The following is a 15,000-nucleotide window of genomic DNA, read 5'->3' as shown; positions in this document are numbered from 1 at the left end:
AAATCCAGTCCTTGTTATTTTTCTCTCCCTATATTTTTTTTGCATTGTATTTACAAATCTTTCTTCTTTTTTTTTTTTTGGTAACGATATTATAGCACTTTTTTTCTTGTTTGTTTCTAATGCACTGCATGACAATTTTATTCCTTTATGTTTTAATTTGTCTTCAGGAGAACAAGGTCCTGGATCCAGGTCAGGTCCGTGCGGTCTGGCCATAGGGGATCAGGTCAATGTTGACCTAGACCTCGAGATCGTACAGTCTCTTCAGCACGGACATGGAGGATGGACAGATGGGATGTTTGAAGTAGGAATAACCAAAACACTTTTAAAAAAAAACAAAAACTGCAAACCTCTGTCTTCTTTTTTTTTGGGTCTCCGAAAATGTTGTTGCTTGAAGCTTGAAGGATAAACTAATGATAAAAATTGAATTGTAAGCTTCAATTTTTAATTTATTAGCCTAGACGAAGACAGATACTGTACTTGTATCGGGTTTCCCCTTTATCAACAAAACAGGATGTATGAAACACTACAGACGTGCCTAGTACTACGAAAAAATAGTAGAATTACTAAATTTTGGCTCCAATATCAGAACGTCATGAACATTTCTAAGTCGTTAAAACTTATTGAAAATAAAAGTTGATGCCAGAGTACATAATTTTAAGGATCTTGGAGTGATATCTAATCATTGTGAGGGCCAATTGATGATCTGTAAAGTTGACTGCGACGGCTAAAAATTTTTATCTTCTAAAAACTAAAAATTTTTAGATTTTCAATCAGGCAGGTCTGTTCATGTATTTTATACATAATTATGATATTATATCGATATGGACTAATTATGGCATACATTTTATTTTGTATTTCTTGAGGCGGGTCAAATAATATTATTTTTCAATGAAAACTTACTTACTTACTTATACAAACCAGTGACCACCTGAGCTCTAGCCCTTCGGTCTTGTGCCATGACATAGAAGTTAGATGTCTTTTGTAGTTGTTCCAGGTGACTATAAATTTCAATGAAAAAAAAGTATAATATTAACGTATGATTTTATTTAATATTAAAAAAATATTATGATTTCAGTGTCTTGGTACAACAGGGACTGTGGTGGGAATTGACGAGGACCATGACATTGTGGTTTCCTATCCTAGTGCCAACAGGTGAGAGGTCAAATGTCGGATAATATGAGTCGAGAGTTTTTTGGTTTTACCTCCAGTGATTTAGAAACTAACACCTGAAACGTTGTGTATGATAGGATTCCAGACAAAGCAGAAAACAAGATTTATCCCTTAGATACCGACACATGGGTGCAAGAGTGCCGGCTACTGCCGGCCGATTGGATTACTGAAAAAAACGTCGCCGGCTTTTTGCGATTTGGATTTCATTGATTTTTTTTTGGTTTTGTTTAGGTCCCAACAATCGGGTCGGGTACGTCCATATGATTAAGCGAAACTTTTGAATCACGGTGCTACTGTGACCCGGAAGTGATAGTTATATTATTACATTTGAACCGAGGTAAGTTCGTGAATCTTGCAGGCTTTTTCAGATTATATGTCTGGTCATAAGTAGACTTGCAGGCTTTTCAGATTATATGTCTGGTCTAAGTAGACTTGCAGGCTTTTTCAGATTATATGTCTGGTCATAAGTAGACTTGCAGGCTTTTCAGATTATATGTCTGGTCATAAGTAGACTTGCAGGCTTTTTCAGATTATATGTCTGGTCATAAGTAGACTTGCAGGCTTTTTCAGATTATATGTCTGGTCATAAGTAGACTTGCAGGCTTTGTACCCGACCCAGGGGGCAGCGTGGCTCAGTGGTACGGTCTTTGCTTCCTACCCGAAAGGTACCGAGTTCGATCACCCGCCTCGTTGTGTGGCCTTGAGCAAGTCACCTCGCCCTAACTCACTTTGCGGCGCTGCACTGCGACTGACGCCTGGGCTATTCCAGTCTTCCCTTGGAATAGACCCTAAGTCAAATTTCCCCTTGGGGATGAATAAAGGGAATTTTATTTATTTATTTATTTATTTATTTATTTTTGAGGACCAGTTGCTTGCACCCATGACTGACACTCACTGGTTCCAGCTGGTTTTATTTCAGGTTGAAAAGATGTCAACATGGGATCAATCCTTTGAAGTCTTGGTCCCCCATTTCTTGAATTCCCTTCTACTTCAACGTACATTTTCAATAATCCCTTGATGCTTTCAAATTGGATTTGAAATGTTACCTGTTCCCTTTGTAGTTTGAACATAATTCATTAATTGTACATTGTATGAGAAAAAAAAACAAACAACGCAACATTCAACGTCCACCAGCAGTAATTGGGTACCTGGGTCTGTAAGATTTGTTGGAAAGTACTTTGCGATCAATAAGGATCAAATCCATATTTTAGAAAGCATTTGCAATTTTCCGTTATAACACTAAAGAAACTCGTATGGACTCCAGCTCATGGGCGTCATGGCTCTGAACTTAGCTCCCAATGCTTTCTTTGAGCCTGGTTTGTTTCAGAGTTATTTCCCCTAAGGGTGAATTAATGGAATTTTATGTTTGACAGTGGATGCTCAACAACAACAACAACAACAACATCATCAACCAATACAAAAAAAAAAAAAACGATTGTGTATTAATAGGGTGATGAGGGTGTTGACAGATTTTTTTTAAAGTTAAAAAAGAATATTTTCATTAAAAATTTTTTTTTTTTTGCAAGATATTAGATTCCTTTGTACTCTAGACATTGGTGAAAGCTCTTTTCTCACATTTTTCTTACCATACTCGGAGATAGGTGTAAAAAAGTACATGTCAAACACAAATTGCAATCACACCGGTCTCCTCTTACGAGTTAAATACCGCTGATGTTTATAAAGAGCATTGAACTTTAATTGTTCCTGCATTTAATAAAAAAAACTCACACATTTTAAAGTGTTTACATCTCTATGTTTGATGTCTAAGTCCTACATAAATTCCATCTTTTTCTATTAATTCCAACAGATGGACATTCAACCCAGCAGTCCTGACCAAAGTGAGCACTGCCAGCAACTCAACATCTGTGGCTAGTGACTCTGGCTCGTCTGCCCAATTTGCTGTAGGTGACCTGGTCCAGATATGTAGTGACCCCGAGAGGATCAAAGTACTACAAAGAGGGCACGGAGAATGGGCGGAGGCCATGTTGCCAGTAAGTTTTTGTTCAAACCTTAAATAGCCTTGCTGATGCTAATCAAAGGATACATGCAAGAATTGACGAAGCCACAGACAACACTCTCATAAAATCAATCGTAAAGGGGGCACCTTCAACAACTAGACTTAAATCGAGAAGACCTTTCCACCTAACAAAAACGGCAGACTTCAGTGTGGAGGAAAACTGGAGAGAAATGTGGAACAGGGAAACACCAAAAGGAGGAAACATCATTAAAGTTCCAACCAAAAGAGTGCCTGCATTCAATAACGCCAGGAAATACTAGATTTCCTCAAACCGCCTCTTAACTGGACATGGCAAAACTGCATCAAATCTGTGCAGATGGAAACTTGGAAACAGTGATACCTGCCAGAAATGTCAGGCAGCCCCAGAGACCAGCGATCACATTGTCCTCCACTGTCCAGTCACTAAACTTGAAGGTGGCTACGAAACCATCCTTAGGGCGGAGGAAGACTTTAGAAGCTGGGTTGACGAAATAAATTTGGAGATGTAGCCATACTCTACTACGACTACCTGGCTAAAAATAACAAATTAGAATCATTTGATTAATAACAAAAACAAAACAAATAAAAGAAAATGGAAGTTTTGGGTACAGGCTCGTCATCGGTAACACAATAAACCAGTCTGACTACTTAGGGATCTGCTATTTATAGGGATTTCAATCAAAATATACTTATTTTTTTAGAGACAAAAATTAAGATTGACCATATTCAGATTTTTTCCTACAAATTTGGAATTCGTTGTTAAAATATTAGAGGGAAATTGGCAAGAATATATAATGTCACTTTTGGTGGTTATGATGATAATTTGAACCTTAATTCTAAATTTAAGGGGATAGATTATAGAAGTATAATTGATTTGCGGCAGATTACTATTATTATTATTATTATTATTATTGTTATTATTATTATTATTATTATTATTATTATTATTATTATTATTATTATTATTATTATTACTATTATTATTATTATTATTATTATTATTATTATTATTATTATTATTATTATTATTATTATTATTATTATTATTATCATTATTATTATTATTATTTCCAGACTCTAGGCAAGATCGGCCGTGTCCAGCAAATCTACCATGACAATGACTTAAAGGTAGAAGTGTGTGCCACATCTTGGACTTACAACCCCCTGGCTGTCACCAAAGTGGCCTCAGCTGATGGGGCCGCCATTGGATGTTCTTCAGGAGGTGAGTTTGTGGTCTCGTATCAGTTGTAGAGTTATGGTTTCTTGCCTGATTTACCTTAAGTATTTTATTTTTGAAATCTAGTTGTATATGGAGGGCATCCGACTCGAACTGTGTAAGCGCCATGTGCAGTCAATTTTTTCTCTTCTTTTTAGCTTATATTAAAATGTAATGCCTCTCCTACCCTTGTTACCAACAAAGACTAACCATAATCCCATTATTTGATGGGAATAGTCTTGTGATCTAAACACACATAGCTATTTAGTTTGACGATATGTCAATTGTGTTTTTGTTTTTTTTATCACCTATCTCACCCTCAATACATTTTTATTTGTTATCCATATTTCATCACATTCAGTCTGTTAGCTGTGAAAATGAATGTTATATTGTTACAAAATATTATTTTGCCCCCATCAGAACGATTGAGTGCCCTCCTCAAGAAACTGTTTGAGACGCACGTGTCTGGAGATGTCAATGAAGAATTGGTGAAAGCATCGGCCAATGGGGATGGGGTCAAGGTCGATGAGATTCTACAGAGAGCCGAGTCAGAGGTATGCTTCACGGGATTGGTTTGCATCAGAGCTGAGAATCCTCCACGTAATGGTGGATTTCTGCCTAAATGACCATGGTGGTTTAATTCCTCCCATTACCATCTCAATTCCGCCTTTTTCAAATTTTTCTATGAATAAAAAAGACTCAACACAACTACTGCATCAACAATATTACTATTACAACCAACACTACATCATCTTCAAATTTACAGGTTTTATTCGCATGGATGGGTCATGATTATATTTTTTTTGTGATCAGGCATTCTCATCCCAGTTGCATCCAATGCTTACATCCGTGCAGATCTGCTCATAGGAATAGCACTTAAAACACACCAAAAAAACCCCAAAAAAACAACTGTCTCACTCTATTTGGAATTAAAAACTTACCTATGCCTTCATTATTTTGTGTAGAGTAACAGCCATTATTTTTACATATTTTGATTCCGTTAGTGAATGAGGAAATGGTATGTATATTTGTTTCCTTGAATTTCTGATTTAAGAGAAAAGAAATTAAGATTTTCTTTTCTTTTCTATATGTTGCAAGTCTACATCCAAACGTGTCTAACAGATGTAAAAGTAGGGATTAGTGAAAGAGATTGGATGTGGTTGCAAACCTTTCAAACTCAATTGCTTTTGTCATTTTATATATTGAGCTTGTTCATATTTATTGAACAAAAGTTGACTTTTTGTGTGCACTGGGCATGTCTGTTATGCAGACTTCTGTATTCCAAATGTTTGCAAGCATTTAATTTTATGAAATATATCGATGCAATTACAGAAGACATTAGAAAGAAACTGGAGGCAGCAGAAATGGGGTTTCTTAGAAGGATGTTAAGAATCTCATGGACAGAGAAGAAAACTAATGAAGAAGTAATAGAGAAAGCTGAAACTTAAAGGTTACTAATTCGTACAATAAGAAAGCGACAAATGCAATTTTTAGGCACTTAAATCGACATAAATGTATTGAACAGCTTGCTCTCACAGGAAAGATAGAAGGTAAAAAGAGTAAAGGTAGACCAAGAAAAACATATTTGAATAGTTTGAACAGCTGGGTGACAAAGAAAGAGAAGAGTAATATTAGTTTTTTTGAGGTTATGTGATCAGATAGATGAATGGCGTACCATGATCACAGATGTCTAGCACAGACTTGGTACTTGAAGAAGAAGGAGAAGATATCGATGCTAATTTATTTCACTGTTCCATCATTTTCCACAAGGTGAATGGAGTATTTGCTGGACATACGGCTCTACAAGCTGCCTCACAGAATGGCCATATTGAAGTGATCAGGGTCTTGATTAAACATGACGTCAACATGGAAGTTGAGGTAGGTAGAATTTTATTCATTCATAACTCACCCTTATTGGCGGTGAGGGGCAGGGTGTGTTTGTGTGTATTTACGATAGCTCAGTTGTAGAGCACTCATCTTAGGGTAGAATCGGGTAAGTTCGCCGACGGGGATATTCGCCGCGACCCTCCACCCCCAAGAAATAATGCTTGGTGAACATTTATCCTTACACCCCTCACGTTTGAATAGTCCATATTCAGAAGACAAGATGTGAATGTACGTATTGCTTCAGTTTGAATGAAGCAAATGAGAAATCTTTAAGAGTTATAGCACTTCAAAATGACATGTAGTAATCAAGATGCTGTGACATCCTTGACATTTTGATTGTAACGGCAACCCTACACTAACGTTCCCCTAGTTTGTGCAGTTGAATGTGAAGGCCCTGGTCACAAAATCAATGTTGTATTGACTTTGTGGTCATCCATATCCATTTTATTTTCATTATCAGTGTATATTATCATCAGAAAAATATTTCTAAAAATTGTAATACAATATTTCAAAAATCTATAATTTCGGGTAAATTCACCGGTACTCTCGGGTAAATTCGCCGCACATCACTATCATCATACTATAATTATTCCAAAGACGATTTTAGTGTGCAATAGATGCTTTGAGTTAGCACTAAAATATAACTAAGTTAAGAAGAGTAAATAATAAATATGTAAGTGGGTTTAATAACCACAAATCAGTCGACTCGGGTATGGATGGGCAGCAGGCTATGATCTTGTGATTGGCATTGTAATGTATCCACAGGAAGACACTTTACATACATCATCACACTCGATTCGAGTGCCAATAAATATGTGTTAATATTGCAGTATTGGATAATGTAGAGAGATTTGAGGACAAGAAGAGTTTAAGAAATGGAAATTGTTCCTCATATTGTCTTGTAGGGAGAAAAACTAAGTACAAAATCTTGCGGCGAAGTTCCCCGACGTGTGGCGAATGTACCCGACAACAGTGGCAGTTTTAAAAGGACTTTTGTGAATAAAATACAATATAAATCTACGTTAACACTTCACAAAAAAATAATTGATTGGCCAGGTAAACTTATTGTCAGTGTTTGGGTTGCCCAATTGGCAAATTGGCCTCCCATGGCAGGCCAGAAGTGAGACAGTGAAAAAACGGTGAAATTACCCGATTTTACCCTACATGTAAAGGTACAGGTATCGAATAGGGGTACAGTGGATATTTTATCGGATCTCCTATTGTTATTATTACCAAAGGCAGTACATAAAATGACTGACAGGGAATTTTTTTTTTTTTTTTTTTAGACCCACTGACAGGGAAGACACTCATTGGTGGCCAATCAACAAGCTACTTTATTTCCAACTCTTTAAATCATATATCACAGACATAGTACTTAAACATGGCAGTATAGAAATATACATAAACAGGAATATACGTTATGTAATATAACGTCAATTCACAAGTGTAGTTAACTAATTATACGAATATAATGTATTCTTAAAATATATTCAGTTGTGACATTATTAATAAGTAATTAAATGTAATTCAGTTTATTATTCATTGAAGTAAAATATTAGTTATTGCAAAGGGCAATAACTTAATAATAACAATACACCATAACAATTATATTATTATTATTATTATTATTATTATTATTATTATTATTATTATTATTATTATTATTATTATATTATTATTATTATTAATAATTATTGTTGCTGTTTTGGTATTGCTTTTAATACAATTTTTTCAGAGAAATGTTTTGGTGATTTGCTAGATAAGGCTAAAAAATCTCTTGAATTATTTGAATCCTTATCCACCCAGTCGCAATTAGGTAACTGGATCAAACAGTTGCTCCTGTTTGTTTATTGCTAGAGAATTTAGGATAAGCTCTATTTCCATGGGCCTAATATAGCTTTGAAGGACTCCATATTTTAAAGCTCTTGTCTGGGATATTTCAATTTTTTAAAAAAAATATACCTCAAAGACAAATTCCCTTATAGTAATAAAAGGAGTGTATTTTTATTTTGTTATTTTATTTATTTATTTAAAAAAAATAGATTTTAACATTTTCCGTTTATTCCTAGTTTTTTACTTGTTTCATCATCTCTTTTGATAAAGGAGAAACCGGAATCATTAACAATCATCTGTCTCATATTATTTATTGAAGTGTACCATTATTCATATTAGTTTTTATTAAGATTTATGCTGTAGGCAGCGTTCTTTATTCAGACTTGTAAAATTTTCAGACTCTTGTTGAATATTGAATAAAAACATATGTGTTGTACGTTCCCTGAAAAATTTTGCAGACAGTTTTGTCTGTTGCCACCAGCAGGCGTGTTATTTTTAATTTGTTATTGATAAATGTCTTCCGTCACAGGACAAAGACGGAGACAGAGCCGTGCACCACGCAGCATTTGGAGACGAACCTGCAGTCATTGAATTACTTCACAGGGGCGGTGCTGACCTCAATGCCAGGAACAAGAGGCGGCAGACGCCACTCCACATAGGAGTCAACAAGGGACACATCGGAGTGGTCAGGTCACTGCTGGATTTGGGCAGTCACCCCAGTCTACAGGTGAAGAAAACATAGAAACCCTTTAGCAGACTAGCTAGCTATTCACATTGGGACAAAAGGTTCTTGCTTTTCGCAAAATTAAAAAGAAAATTTAAATAATATGTTTATATTTATATACCGGGCAATTCAGATTTTGTAACCCAAATTCTTTAGGACAACAGGGGAAAATATTGTTGCTTTGATTAGAAATGGACTTGCAACAGAAAATTGAACTTCACAAGGTTGCCATTTTTCCGTATAGTTTCGGAATTCAGACTGTTATAAACCTTCAGTATATTTTCCACAGAAAAAGTAAGTACATCATGTCATTTCATTGTGGAGTTCACCACTCAGAAAGGGGACGGTCTATGTGTTTACATAAAAGTTCAGTGAATTTTGCATCCCTAAAATCAGTGTATTTATTTTGAAAATATTTGGAAGTGAATAATGGAATAAGCCAAGAAATCATGCATGTCGAGTTGAGACAGATTTCTTTTTATCTTGAAATTTGAAATTTTTATTATTTTTTTTCAAAATTCTACAGATGTTTTCTCTGTTGTCTGTTTTAACGACGGGACTGTTTTTCATATCATATATAACACCTCCATCATTTATCTTGTCAAAACAGTTGTGTAATGACCCACTATAGGGCCTACATAATTAATATATATATATATATATATGAAGCTATGCCAAAAGTTTGTTTTTCACACTGACGAGATATACAAAAGATGTCAATATCACGTTATTAAGAAAAACTATGAAAGGATTCAACTTTTATATGTTTCTCTTAGTTCTATTATGAGAAAACCAATATATTCTTTAAAGATTAATATCTACACAAATTGAGTCTGTATTCATACACATAAAGTAATAGGCATGTTACATGTTTTTAAGGAATGAATAATTGAACGCATTTTAAAAATAATGACAAAATAAATATGAAACATGACATTCACAAATGCAAGCTTGGTTCTTGGTTCCTGGTCACATCATTGTCAAAATAAATAAATGCAGCGCATTGAGCATGGTGAATGGTGGAAATGCACTATTTCAATGTATGTGCTCAGTTATTTATTTATTTATTTGCCCATTTATTTATTTATTTATTTATTTATTCATTTACTTATTTATTTATTTATTTATTTATTTATTTATTTATTTATTTATTTATTATTTATTTATTTGTATTATATTATTTATTTATATTTATTTATTTGCCTATTTATTTATTTATGTATTTATTTATTTATTTATTTATTTATTTATTTGCCTATTTATTTATTTATTTATTTGTTTATTTATTTATTTATTTATTTATTTGCTTATTTATTTATTTGCCTATTTATTTATTTATTTGCTTATTTATTTATTTATTTGCCTATTTATTTATTTATGTATTGATTGATTGATTTATTTATTTATTTGCTTATTTATTTATTTATTTGCCTATTTATTTATTTATTTTTTTTATTTATTTATTTATTTGCCTATTTATTTATTTATTTGTTCATCCACCTGTATGACAGGACTCTGAAGGAGACACAGCCCTCCACGATGCCATCAGCAAGAAGCGAGACGACATGATAGCCCTTCTACTGGAACACCTTGCCGACATCACCATCACCAACAACAACGGCTTCAACGCTCTACATCACGCAGCTCTACGTGGAAACCCCAGGTTAGTGGGAAATCTCTTTGTGACTCGTATGTCTGTCTGTCTGTCTGTCTCTGTGGGTCTGTGTACCTTTGGCCGAACTTTCGATTACAATTTGAATTAAAATTAATTTTTTTTTGTATTGGAATCAGAATGGCAATGACACATGTTTTCTTTCCGTTCAAGGACACATGATTTTCTTGACTCATTCCTCTTTGCTCCTTTCCTTGTCGAACATAGGGCATCAGACCTGCCAACTGCTACGAAAAATTCGTAAAATTACGAAATTTCTACTCTAATTTCAGAATTTCACGAGCATTTCTAAGTCAATAAAACTTATTGCAAATAAAAAGTTGATGCCAGAGTACCTAGATAACTTTAAGGGTTTTGAAGTGTTATTTAATCATTGTTAGAGTAAATTGTAGATATATCAAGTTACTAGAGCGACTACTATTTTTATCTTTAAGGGTTTTCAAGTGTTATTTAATCATTGTGAGAGTCAATTGTAGATATATAAAGTTACTAGAGCGACTACTATTTTTATCTTTAAGATTTTCAAGTGTTATTTAATCATTGTGAGAGTCAATTGTAGATATATAAAGTTACTAGAGCGACTACTATTTTTATCTTTAAGGGTTTTCAAGTGTTATTTAATCATTGTGAGAGTCAATTGTAGATATATAAAGTTACTAGAGCGACTACTATTTTTATCTTCTAAAAGTTACCCATTAAAATTGGGGCATACACAAGCTTCTGCTGTCTGTTTTATGTCCTTGGATTTCTTCTTGGCAGTCTCTCCCAGGTTGAGGTTTGCCGCTTTCAATTCGTCGGTTAATGTGCGCCTCTTAGTCAGCTTCAGATGCTCAACCTTTTGTGTCCCTTGAGAGTTCCAATCAAAGAATTTTAGTAAAATTTAAGTTTCTTTTAACTCATTCCTATCTTTTTGTTCTACATGCAGAGCTGCCAACCTACTGCAAAAAATGCGGAATTGTACGCATTTTCAGTGATTGTACGCTTGTACGCATTTCCCCCAAGATTGTACCCATTTTTAGTGTACAGAGTCACTTCAGTTTTCTTTAGTTGTAATTCATATTATTACTAGCCTATTGAGAAACCTTGGTGACCAAGTGGATGTTCATATATTTTTTGACCAATTATGATCTTCATGCTGGGAGGTAGAATTCTGAAAGGATTGGATTATAGTCTTGGGAACATCATTGTTGCTGCAATTGAGCTTGTGCGGTGTGACTTCATGTAACTATACCTTCCTCTTACTTTCACAATGGTTAGTTTCCGTCGATTTCAGGATTGTACCCATTTTTATGAAACCTCCCCCATTTTGAGGTCCCATTGTAAACATTCTCATCAGATGGGGTTGGCAGCTCTGTACATGTATTTCATTTTGACATTACTTTATGAACCACATAAGTCTTTCACACATCGTCTAGATACAATTTTTTTTCTCAAATGGAGAAGCACTCTTTTTTTTCTGGGTTTCCTCCCCTTGCAGCCCTGGTGATCCTGCTTCATTACCTTTCTGTCCACCAATTATTTACATGTCTCCACCCAACCTTTCTTCTTCCTAGGATCTTTCCTCATTTGACGACTCCTTTCACAGCAACAGCAAAAATATCTCGATCAATTCCATTTGCTTTTTAAAATTTTATTTTGAAATGCAAAAGAGCCAAATTTGATCACCTTAGTATGGAAAGAATATTATGTCTAAGTCAGTAATAATAGTAATTACGATCAATGCAAACAGTGTTATCACCATATATTTTATTGTACATCTTTGTTATGTAATATTTGCTTGTTATTAGGTTTTAGCAACTTCCCAAAAAATTTTTTTTTAATTTCTAAAATGATAATAATAATAATAATAATAATAATAATAATAATAATAATAATAATAATAATAATAATAATAATAATAATGATAATAATAATAATAATAATAATAATAATAATAATAATAATAATAATAATAATAATAATAATAATAAACTTTATTCATCCTTTTCGGAAATTGTACAACAGATGTGGCAAGCAAAAGAGATGGATTAAAGTATTGACATTAAAAATACACAGCAATCAGCATTGAACCTATAAATACCTCAAAATAAATTATATAAGAATGTATATTTTACATGCAATATAGTAAATATAATATAGATGTTTAGATATATATAATATGTAGGCTCTGGTATTGTTTTTATTGTCCAATTATTTGTTTTGAACGAAAAAGCGACTTTCTCGTACATAAAGTAGTGGATTCCTGATTGTTTTGTTCCTTCAGTGTTTGAACACCATGAGTAAAGCCAAAGAAAGCAGACCCTGTGATGTTTTGTGATGTTGGTATTTTGTCTACAGAAAGTCTCACAATTTTGTATTAACCACCTCTCACTCAGATATATTTCCGCATTCTCATCCCTGATATCAAATTGATAAAAATGTTTATGGTTTTGCTGAAAGTTTTATGGAAGAAAAAAATAATATGTGACTCCTACTTGTAGAAATGTTGTATAGATCGTTGAGACAAAAGACAGAAATATAACAGCCTGAAACTGGTACTATGTCTGGGTGGTTTAGATCCTATAAATTGATTTTATAATCCAAAATATGTCCATGGAACCGGAGTTTATCCCTGTTTCTATTGCGTGAGGCGGACAATAGCAATTGTTATCCTTTTGGTGGATGCTAGTCTGTCGCAAAATACTTTCCACTAGATCTTACAGACAAAGCTACCCAATCACTGGTGGGCAGACGTGGGGGGGGGGGGGGGGGGGGGGGGTCAGAGAAAAAATCTCGACTTTACCCATGATGAATGAATCTCAATCTCTCTATCTGTGAAGCAAGCGCTCTACCAACTGAGCAATAAGTACCCCCAAAATTATGCAATTTGGATTAATTATTTTTTATTTTTTTATTGAAGACAATTGACAAAGCTTCTTACAGTGACTAAAACTAAAATCTTACATTTTTGGTCTTTTCTAACCAAAAAAAAATATTTTTTTTAAATCCAAACATTAAAAAAAAACCACCTGGTTAACTGCTACGTAATACCGTTTTGAGACGATGGGTCACCAATACAGAATTGTGAGATCAGAGATTTGTGACACTCTTCTACTTCTATCAAATGTTCATTCATTGTCTCTCCCGTCATTGTGTTGAGAATAACTTGATCAGCTGAAGGCTTCGTTCAGGATAACTCATTGTTTTAGATTCTCTCTTACAGCAGACCGCTGTTCAAATTTATTGGGCATCTTTTCATTATTATTTGTTTAAAAAATTAATAAAGTTAAAGATGGCATTGGACACTAGAATCAAGGTCCCTGTGTTAGAAGATAGAACGAATGGAATTCACTCTTTTGATTGCTGGTTAAGAGTAGAATCTAATGTGGCGTTTATTCATGAAACATGGCTTTTCATACTACATATAATAAATAATAAACGTACTATAAAAGGGAACTAACTACATTTAACATGGGCATTAACTCTTAAGATCTTTGAAGAGGGGCAAAATAACACATTTTGTATGTAATTTGATGGTTCGCCCGTTACTAAGCATGAACCAATCATAATATTTCCCGCCATTTACCCCGAATCGTCCCCTTGACTATTTATTTCCTGTATGAAAAAGGCCTGACATACCCTTAGTACATGTCAAAAACACAAATAGGTCAGGCCCAGTTAGTGAATATTTCTCACAATATTCTGATAAACTGATAAAGGAATTGCATCTCAAAATCTGATGACATGATGCATTTGTTTTCTCCAGTCATCTGTGTTAAAATTGTGAGTGATGCTCATGATCCGTGGGCTGTTCACTCCGGGTGATAGGCAAGCAGTGAAGGTGGCTATGGGTCTTCGGTTCACGGTCAGCGGTTGATTTCAGGGCCAAAATATACATTATTTTAAATTTTCGAGTCTAAAACAAAACAACTTAAATGTTTATTCGACTAGTTTTAATAAAATACACGATAACTGACGTAATTATGCACTGTATGTTGATTGAAGAACTGAAGGCCCATACTATAAGACTATAGTTAAGAAGGCATCCATGTCAATAGCTTGATAGGCATAGCAACAAGAGGCCTCAGAGTAACCATCAATAGGGAATGAGATTAGCGGAAGAGTAGCGTCCCTTGATTGGACATCACCCATAGTCTGTGACGTCACCGGCGGAAAAGTTATTAGAGAGAGAACGTCATGTTGGTTGTGCGCATGCGTCTCTCGTCTCGAGAGACGCGTGCGCACAACCAACATGACGTTCTCTCTCTAATAACTTTTCCGCCGGTGACGTCACAGACTGTGGGTGACGTCCAATCAAAGAACGCTACTCTTCCGCTAATCTCATTCCCTATTGATTAACAACACATGATTAGCAACACATTCGTATATTAATTATCATTTTTTTTACTTCACTATCATTACAAAAAAACAACATTATATCATTATCAAAGCAAACAGTGATCAAGTTATTCTGTCATTTGTGTCTTATCATAATTGTTACATGTCTGTCAATCAACTTCATC

General features: G+C 34.3%; 1 protein-coding gene across 1 annotated transcript in view; it reads left to right on the top strand.

Annotated features, from left to right (window-relative positions):
* Positions 1-15,000, top strand: part of LOC144963439 (E3 ubiquitin-protein ligase MIB1-like) — a 240,398-nt gene that overhangs the window by 7,065 nt on the left and 218,333 nt on the right. Inside the window, exons 6-13 of the mRNA XM_078897502.1 lie at positions 168-301; positions 1,076-1,152; positions 2,978-3,161; positions 4,241-4,388; positions 4,803-4,936; positions 6,153-6,260; positions 8,632-8,829; positions 10,338-10,489. Of these exons, the coding sequence (XP_078753628.1) occupies positions 168-301; positions 1,076-1,152; positions 2,978-3,161; positions 4,241-4,388; positions 4,803-4,936; positions 6,153-6,260; positions 8,632-8,829; positions 10,338-10,489 (1,135 nt within the window). The remainder of the gene's footprint in view (positions 1-167; positions 302-1,075; positions 1,153-2,977; positions 3,162-4,240; positions 4,389-4,802; positions 4,937-6,152; positions 6,261-8,631; positions 8,830-10,337; positions 10,490-15,000) is intronic.

The sequence above is a fragment of the Berghia stephanieae genome, chromosome 1 (genome assembly GCF_034508935.2).
Source record: "Berghia stephanieae isolate SIO BIC M18660-M18661 chromosome 1, UCSD_Bste_1.3, whole genome shotgun sequence".
Lineage (NCBI taxonomy): Eukaryota > Metazoa > Mollusca > Gastropoda > Nudibranchia > Aeolidiidae > Berghia > Berghia stephanieae.
This window is presented reverse-complemented; position numbering and strand designations above follow the sequence as displayed.